Here is a 9,542-nt window from a genome sequence, read left to right as displayed (position 1 = left end):
AAATGGAGTGAACAGGGACAGGATGGCCAGAGTGGTGTCTGAAAGTTGTGTTTGAGAAATGAGAGGGGGCTACAAGGGTGCCTGTGTGGGGAAAAGAAGACCCCTCTCCTGTTTTGCCAGTGTGGATTGACACAGTCTCTTCTAGAGGATCGACTCATTTGTCACCACGTGGCCCATTCCCCGCGCCTCTGCTGAAGGTCGCTTAGTCTCTTTGCTCCCTGCAGAGCTGCTACATGGGGCCTTTCCCGCCAGTGTAGTCATGGTATGGGCTTGTTCGGGCCTTGGGCCGAGGGATGGAGAAATCATTTTGGGGTTCGATGGTCTGAAAAGGAAGCAAGAAAGTCTTTACCTTTCAAAACTGGAGAGAAGTAATAGAATAGGGCTCAAAAAAAAACCAATCAAACCCGAAACAACAAAACAGGAGAAACTGTGTGATCAATGGGGCTGTGGAAGAGGATCCTGGCAGAACAAACCAGCAATGGAGAGATGTCACCTGAGGACATGTGGGGACATGGTGTGAGCTACTAGACCTGGCTATGGGGCTGTGGTCTAAAGGAGGACTGGTGAATGGACACGGGGACTGCCCACTCTGGATCTGCATTGCAACTTCTAGTGACTGCTGGTAGGAATACATTCAGGGCATGGGCTGGGGAAAGGAGCACAATCTCCTGAGGAAAGGGCACAGTCTACTACAGGAGCTGTGCTCAAAAAGAGGACTTCTTATGTGATGTCAAATCCAGAATGTTGAAAACCACCACCTCAGACTTTGCCTTGGGCCCCTCTTGCCTCCCCATGTCCCTGGACATGTCGCAGCTCCCTCCCCCAGCAACAGGCACCTCCATGAACACATGTCCTGGCATCACCCAGCTCCATGCGAAGCACCTGCTTGCCTCCACAGAGCCTGCTCTAGGTCCATCTGTCTTTGCCCCTTCTCCTTCCCTTCCCTTCAGCACCTGAGCAATAGCCTCCATGTGGTGAAACCGGTGAAGGGAGGTGTGAACTTACCTTCATCTGGAAGTGAGAAGAGTATGGAGAGTAGCTGATGTCTCCTGTGTCTCCTGAGTCACAAGACAAGGAAAGGGGGGGGGGGGGGGAGGGAGAAGAAGTTAGTGAGTTAGCATTATAGGGCCCGTGGCTACATTAGCAGCTGCTTTTAGACTGATCAAACTATGCAATTTGCAGGCAGGAATGGGTTAAAATCCATAGGTGGGTGACTTATTAAATATTTCCTTATGAAAGCAGGAATGAATGGTATTGTAAATAACAGGACACAGGTGGCCTTGGAGTTTAGACACCTCCTGTTGCTTCACAATTACTGTCATCATCACTGGCCAAATCCCTCCCACTTGCATGCACAAGACCCTCTCTGTGGTATTCCCTGGGAAAGCACAGCCTTTCTGGGCTATTCTTTTACAAACCAGGAGGTCTGACTCCAGGAGACAAATGTGATCTGAGTAGCAGATCCATGGGGAGTGCAGTCACATCTCCCACCCATAGGTTTGGGAAGCCTCAACTGACAAAACATTTTGCTTTGTCCAAGTAGACATGAGACTCATTCAGAAAAGTAAGATCTCCTTGCCTCCTTTTTGGATGATGGGTTCATTTTTAAATAGATAATGGGAATCAGATCAGAACTGGAATAAATAATCTCCAAGGTATAACCTGGAGAGGTCTGAAAAGCTGGAGCATTGCTTAGAGACAAACAAAAAACTCCCGAGTTTTTACAAAGGCTTTCCAGACATGACAGAATCATAAGGAGTTATGTCGCAGCCCTGACACCCAGTAAGTCTCCTACTCAGACACTCCTACACATCTTTGGCTTTTGCATTGATCCTTACTCTTTTCCCTCTCATCTGGAGATTCATTTTCACTTGCATTTCTGAAGTTTCATCAGTCTGAAACTTTTTCCTACCTCTAAATTATCCATCATATTCAAATCTTTTCTTGTGGCCCTCCTACCCCTTTTAGCTCATGAGTGGTGTATGTGTGCTTAGGGTTGAGGGACAGTTTCGCTTCATCCTACCTTGCATAATTTCGTCTTGGCTGTAGGCACGGTTGTCCACTCCAGTTGTCTGCTTTATGAACTTGGGTTGGCAGAAGTCATTTTCTGGAGGGTAGTCCTCCAGCTTCAGAGGGGCAGTGAGGAAACAAATTTCAGGGACAATATACATGATCAGGAAGATCCATCCATTGGACACCAGAGCAATGGCCACGACAGGATCATCCCAGTTACGTTTGTTTAAAACTGCGTTGCCTTTTGTGAGCATAGTGATCCACACTACCCAAATGGCAATGGAGAACAGGACAGTGACAAAGATGTGTGCCCCGTGCCTCTTCCAGCTTTTGTATGACCCACAGAATGTGAACATGGAAACCAAGAAAGTCAGAGCCATCAAGAAGAGCACGTAGATCAAAAGCATGACAAAGTCCTTGTTGGTCTCCTCTGCGGTCATATTCAGAAATTTCCTTTTCTGGTTTACTAGCATGGTGACTAAGTACTCAATGTTGATCACAACTTGTACCAGGGCAAAGGAAACAATGAGGAGCAGCAACACCATCCAGGAGAAGGGCTTTCTTCCTCTCACTAGTTTGTTGAGGTTGCAGGCATGGGTGAGGAGGCATGAGAAGCAGAGAGCAAAGATGACTCCAAATAGGAAGAAGCGAGTTGGGCGAGTCCTGTCATTTAGTTTAACGATGAAGGCAAAAGTGAGACCAAAAATGCCGAGCGTGCCTAAGAGAAAGAAGAAATAGATGGAGATCATGTGCCGCTTGCTGTTGTCTTGGACTTTACAGATGAGAAAGAAGAGCGAGCAGATGAGGAAAATGGTGACGAGGACACCAGCTGCAGCCAGTGACTCCAGGACAATCCCCCAGGCCTCCTGCATGTCACAGAGCCGGTAATAGTCAGCATCGATGCTGCCGCAGCCTTGGGGAGGTGATGTCGCCATCCTCTTCCCTTCTTGAATAACCTCCCGGTGAAATGTTTCCCCAAAGCTGTAGAAGAAGAAAAGACACAGGCTGTTGTATCAACCACCTGGGTGCTGCCGGAGGAGGGGAAAGAGAAGCAGGACAGACGTCCATCCCCACCTCACTGGGCAAGGACACCCCAGTGCTAAGGACATGGGGCTGTGGGAGCAGAGCCACCCCCTTATTTGGCATTGGCTCTCTATCAAGGGCAAGCCAAACCTCTTAGCAGGAGGCAATTCACCTTGCACGTCCTCTGCACCGTGCCTGGGGTTGTGCAATGTCGTAAGAGAGCGGGGAGCAGGGAGAAGGTGAGGCGCTTTCGCAGGAATTAGCTTGGTGCCCTGCAGCGCAGAGACTGAGCTGCTCTGTCGCTTTTGTGATACGAGAGCAGCTGTTAGGCATAATACAGCTCACGCTCTTTTGACAAGTTTGAACAACATCAAGCACCTCGTACCAGTGAGTTTCAGGGATGAGGAATGCAGAACGGGAAACTCGTCACTCTGTTTCTTTTCCCTCTTACTTTCTCTGAAACACTCTTGGCTTTGGTTTATGGCTATGAATGAAGGGGAACTTTATCTGCTTTTTACCCTGCAGAGAACTAACCTGGATGCCTCCAGCATAGCTCTTCTCACTCCAAATTAAGTAGCAAATACAGGCCACCAACCACGAGCCCTAAACTCATATTCCTCCTTCTTCATGGCAGTGCAGCAATAAGAACTGTCTCAAACACCTCGGTCCCCTCCCCAAGGTATTGCCTCGCGCTGGCTGGAGGCCTGACATGCCAGACCTAATGCTGTTCATTGCATGAGAAATAACCACCAAGTTACTGCTTGAGGAGTCCACGAGTGAAGGATGGACAAGGTCTGTAACGCACCCGGCGCATTCCTGCTGTCTCGTCACCAGGAGTTCAGTGCTGTCTGAGTAAGCCTGGTTTAAGCCCGTCTGGACAGGGGATAAGAGAGCTGTTTACGTGAGCTCTGCCCGAGGGGAATTAGGTTGCCTACTTCCTTGGAAATTTGAAGTATGTGCAGAAACCACCACACGAGGATGTTGGGCACTTCGCAGCCCATTATGCAGGCACTGAGTGAGTTTAGATCCCCGAGGCCAATTACTGCTTTCTAGGTACCAAATTGCTGAGTTAGGCTCAAGTCTCTAAAATCTATCAAAACAGGAGTATAGATACAATATCAGCATGAAACATGGGGGAATCTGGCCTTAATGGTGACCCACACTGGAAAAGCAAGGCCTTTCTTTTCCGATATATAAAAAAAAAAAGTTAACCTAGTCTAGTCTTCAGTGCCCGCCATGCCATTTGTCTTGATTTTCTCCCTCCAGAATAAACATACTACAGTTATGAGGCTGGTTCTAAAACCCTCCCAATAGATGTTGGGGAATGTAGATTGAGTCTTCAATAAATGGCAGTTTATCTAATCAAGGGATGAACTAAGGGGGAAAATATCACTGACTCATTCTCAGCCCTACATATGCCTCAATGTGACCTGCTTATAAATGGTGCAATATTTTTCCAGCTTTGAACCTCACTGTGTAAAAGGAGATGTGCAGCTCTTCAAAAAGCTGGCTACACTAAAATGCAAGTTATTCAAATATGCAGGAACTCTGGACTCCCATGGAGAGCATGGAATTAGTGAATAACACATGCAGGAGTTTTCACAAATCGCTGTTCACAATATTTTGGGGATTTATTATCTCTTGCACAAATAGCTGAGAGTTATCTGGACATTTGTGAGTCATAAACAATGAACCTTTCTGAAAATCTGGAGAGCAAGTGCTACAATTTTATCCACAGACATTTACTGTTGATCACATTAGTTTATCTATTCACAGCTCTGGCAGATATAGACTGATGCCCGCTGTCAGGGAAGGTGGAGAGCCCAGAGAGCCAGCGTGAGACCTCAGGTCAGCATAGAGCTCACCCATAGCTTTGGGTCCTGACTGGTGTTTACTGCAAGTGCTACTTGCCACAGTCAGCTGCCACGGCCCTTGGAACAAGTAGGATGGAAAGAACCTCGCTGCCTTGGAGAACTGGGCCGTTTGAGCTGATTTTTACTCCCTTTTCTTTTTTTCGAGGGTAGATGTCCTGTGAGGCATGAAGAGTCTCTGCCCTGTCTCCTGGGTGAATGTTGCCCCCCCCACCTCGAAGCTGAGTTTGCTCATCCAGCACCTACAGAAGTGTCTGGGATTTCCAAGGGGCTCTGCAGTCTGTACAAGGGACCCCGTGCTGCGGTAACTTCGCAGCTCACCCCAAATCATGGTTCTTGTTTTAGCTCTGAGTTTTCTCCTTCCAGCCTGAGCCTCCTCTCTCATTGAGATAAAAGACATATAAAACATAAAAGCACAAAAGACACCTATCCAGCCACAAATTTCAAATAAAATATGGAGTCTGCCACAACTCCCCCGGCTCCAGCAGGCAATCCCATGTTAGAGTCGTGGGTGGGAGGCATTCTGCTCGCCGTGGCACCCCATGCCCCTACTCTCCCACCCCTTACACCCTGCGCCCCACGTGGTCTTGCACGCCATCCTTCCCCAGCCGCAGAAGGCAGGTCTGCCCTGCATCCTGTAGGACATTGCCTTGAATTACCTTTCTGGGTCCTGCCCGGAGGAGGCAACAGGGAGGCTCCGGCTAGAAGAGGCGAGTCGACGGCGCACCAGTAACACAGTCACCTCTGCTTCTGTCACCCTGGCCGAGCAGCAGCCCGACCGACGCTCGCCCTCCTTGGGAGCTTTAACAGCTGGAGGGCTGAGGAGGTGTGGCTGAGCACGCCTATTCCAGTTCCACCGCCTCTCTCTCTCTTCTCTCGGACAGGGCCCGGCTATGAAAATACAGTCGTCCCATGTCCCCGTGCCAGGAAATGAAGTAAGGCCTCCCTGACGTCAGCGGGGCACTCACCCCAGCGTCGGGGTGGAGATGGAGCTGCTGCCTGTCCCGGCCCTGGGACAGGATTGAACGCTGCGCAGCCAAGCGCCTGATAAGGTGCTCCCCTGTCTGACTCCCGGCACCCATGGGTGGGGACCGTGGCTATCAATAGCAGTGCGTCCCCTCCCTGCTCCAAGCCTTTTGTCTCTTCGTTCGCAGGCTTTCTTGCCAGATAACTGCTTGCGAGGTGGAAGAGGAGGAGGTTATGAGATGCAAATGGGCCCACAGTGCCGGGAGGGAGCGTGGCTTCGAGCCCGGCTCCAGAGACATTTTCCTCGGGGCTCTTTCCGGGCATTGAGTCTGCGAGTGGGGACACGTCTGCTCTGCCCATCCCCCGCACCGGTGCCAATGAGAGCCACAGGCTCCATTCCTGAAAAGAGCAGTTTGTCTTTCCTCGTGTCTCGCTCAGCCCAGCCCTGCTCTCCAAAGGCGCAGTTCTGTCTGCTCGCGAGTGCTGAGTCACTTTGTCCAAATTGCTGGCCCAAACGGGTCATGAATAAAGGCAATGACAAATTCCCCCTTGTTCTACATTGTGCCTCTGGCCTGACACACCTATCGGTGCAATCCCATCCAAAGCCCTGGGTATCTCCAACGTGTTCCTGACTTCATTTGTTGTTTTAAATATTACTCACTGGGAGTATTTCATTATTCTGATTAAGGAATTGACATCAGAGCCTACCCACACCAAGCACTGGGTCCCTACACACAGCCCCTAAACCTGGAAAACCCTCCCACACCATGGAGGTTGTTGTCCTTCCCAAAACCAGAGGAGCATGTGTACATACTTGTGCTGAGGTCTGACTGCCCATGGTTGTCTCAACTGCATGTCAATTTTGGTTGGTTGGTTGGTTGGTTGGTTTAGGGCCCCTGCTTTATTTCTGGGGGCCGATCCCTTTTGAATATTGCATGTGGAGACAGCCACAAAACACATACAAGAGAGTCCTCTCTTGCACATCCCCTAGAAGTCCACGAGGGACCAGTGGTTCACCGAGTGAAAGGCAACGCTCAAGCGCTGTCACTGAGGGGTGGGCCATGCTGCGCCCTAGGACAGTTCCTCATGTCCTTCCTACTTTCATTTCAATGTAAAATCCTGAGGCTTCTTAGGAAAGGACATACCAGGTTTCTTTACATGAAATTAACCTTAACTTTAAAGTAGGTCCCAGGCTTAGTGAGCTAGCCAAGAAGGAGGCAGCTGTGAAAAATGAGAGGAGGAAAGAAGGAGTGATGGAGAGGAGTTTAGCACCAGCTCAGTGGGACCCAACCTGCTGAGGAAAACATCCCAGGAAGTTTTCAAAGGTCACTGGGCACCACCAGCCCATTTGCATCTTGTCAGAGCACATTATGGTCTGCCAGCCGTTTCCCTACATTTACACAGACACACAAAACCCCATGGAAGGCAGCGTGTCAAATTATATCAAGGGGAAAAAAGAAGAAAAGATAAGAAGAGTAACACTGACATTTTACACAATGCCTGAGAAATCCTTGAGAGTCAGTCATCAAACACACCCTGTACTTTCAAAAGGCTAATAAATGGGGCTACATTTAAAAAAACCCATCCCAAGTGACTTAGGAGCCCAAGTGCCGCTGACTCGTGGTAAGTAGCCTGAGAAATGGTGCCTGTGACCCTCATGCTGGGCCAAGAAGGGTGGAGAAGCATCACTGGGCTACATGGGCGAGTACAAACGGCACAATGATCACACCAGAAAGGTGAGATGACTGTCACTTCGCTTTAGGGATGGGATGCAACTTGGAGATAAAGGCACCTAAATTTAGATGTCAGATGTTTAGATGGTTATTACCTAAATGTGACCTGGGTGTCTCAGCTCCCAAACAGCCAAATGGTCAGAAGGACTAGCCCAGCTGATTGGATGCAGGTGCCGACTTCTGTGTATACTGAAATGCTCTCAGGTGTGGTTGGCTGGATTGCCTGGGGCCTCACCTTAGTTGCTTGCACATCAGCGTATAGCATCATCTGAGATGCTACAGGGTATCCTGCTCAGCTTCCAGGGACCACTCCAGTACCACATGGGTCTCCCATACCTCCTGTATCAGATCTGGCAGTCCTGTGCAGATGTTTTGGATACCTTCAGGCATCTCGTATCACCTTTGTAAGAGCAAATAGATTGAGTGCTGAATCTCCACTGGCTATTTCAGTGCTGAGATGCCCAGCTTTTATGTAGGTACCTGGATGTAGCTGTCCACCATATGGACTTCATTCTGGTGCATCAGCATAGACAAATAGCCCATTGAAGGTACTGTAACTCAGTCACCAGCACAGGGATGGCATATAGGATACAAAAGCTGTGGAAAACTACCCTTCTGGAGCGTCAGCTCACACTGAATAACCCAGGGGATCTCAAATGGTCCCAGGCACCAGTCTGTGGGCAATTAAATTGACTCCTAGGTGTCTACAGAGCAGACTTCTTCATCAGAGGCAGTCATCCAGATTCCCATTATAGTTGGTGGAGAGAAAGAGGCACCTCCAGGGAAGTTTCAGTTGACCTGCTTCACAACCCACCAAATCACACCTGAGAGTATCTATTTCTCTCCAACAGAAGTGAAGGGAGACAAAATAATGAATTCAGGTATAGATCTTTACATTTGTCAGCTGAAGTACATAGCAAGTCTCCAAAATAATTTCAATGCAATCCAGTAGCAAAATACTGGTAATGTTGGAGGTTCCTTTGCGTGGGAGGCTGTTGGTAGCAAAACAGCTTGCTCAGACAAGCAAGCTGGCTGCTGGTGAATGGGAAGGAGCAGTGGCTATGGCTGACGAGGAGAGGCAGGGATGGCAGAAGGGACCGATCCCTTCAGGCAGCAGGCACACACGTCTCTCCTTCCAGCCCTCCGGCAGCAGGACAAGGTGGAGTGGGAGGGCTGGCCTATCCCTCTGTGTCGGCTCCGCTCCTTTCCCCTTCTCACTGCTGGCATTGCCTGGCACTGTTCCCTCCCGTGGGGTGATGATGCCCAGTGCTGCCCACGGTGCCCTGGGCCAGACCTGCTCCACTGGCTTCAGTGTCACGGGGCTGAGCTGCCAGCAAAGGGCAGAGCACTGCAGCCTCTCTCAGCGCAGCCAGGTCTGAGGGAGTATGTCTGGGAGGTTCAGGGACTGAGTTAGTGTCTTTTATTACGCCAAGTAATAAAGCAAGTGGATGCCTGGGGAGAAACGGTCCTTAGCGCTCTGGAATGTATCTAAATAACATGTTTATTTTTGGTCACCGATATTGACTGCGTCGTAAATATGCTTGTGTCATTCCTTCTGCTTAGCTACCTGTGCAGTACATTGACAACGCAAGAACAGCCTCGCTCCCTGAAAAAAATCCCCCCTGCCAGCACTTATCACAGTCACACTGAGTTAACATTACAGCAGCCTCCACCCTTGTTCTGCCCCATCCATTTCCTTCATCTTTAAATCAGTTCAGGTATAAACATTATGACACCCTTGGAAACAGCCTGGCACAGAGGTGACTGGTCTTCAGTCCATGCAGCCAGCTTGGAGCACCTCTGCCTTAGGAGCAAAGACAAGGGCAGGGGGTGACGTTTCTGGAAAGGGACACGTGGCACCTCTGCATAACACTGGGCTTTTTCCTGGGGGTCTTATCCCCGAATCCCCCATGCTCTGGCTCTGAAAGCATATATC

At 49.6% G+C, this 9,542-nt stretch overlaps 1 protein-coding gene across 1 annotated transcript; it reads right to left on the bottom strand.

Annotated features, from left to right (window-relative positions):
- Nucleotides 1–229: 229 nt before the first annotated feature.
- On the bottom strand, nt 230–2,983 carry GPRC5A (G protein-coupled receptor class C group 5 member A; the record flags this gene model as incomplete). The annotated part of the gene is made up of 3 exons (XM_082498568.1): nt 2,024–2,983; nt 1,006–1,058; nt 230–322 (listed from the first exon to the last, which is right to left on the bottom strand). Exons 1-3 carry the CDS (start codon nt 2,946–2,948, stop codon nt 230–232), a joined length of 1,071 nt encoding a protein of 356 aa, XP_082354694.1. The 5' UTR covers nt 2,949–2,983.
- Between the last annotated feature and the right edge of the window lie 6,559 nt (nt 2,984–9,542).

This window comes from Vanellus vanellus (assembly GCF_965231255.1).
Source record: "Vanellus vanellus genome assembly, chromosome: 1".
NCBI lineage: Eukaryota > Metazoa > Chordata > Aves > Charadriiformes > Charadriidae > Vanellus > Vanellus vanellus.
The sequence above is the reverse complement of the archived record's forward strand: the minus strand, read 5'-3'. Positions and strand labels throughout refer to the sequence as shown.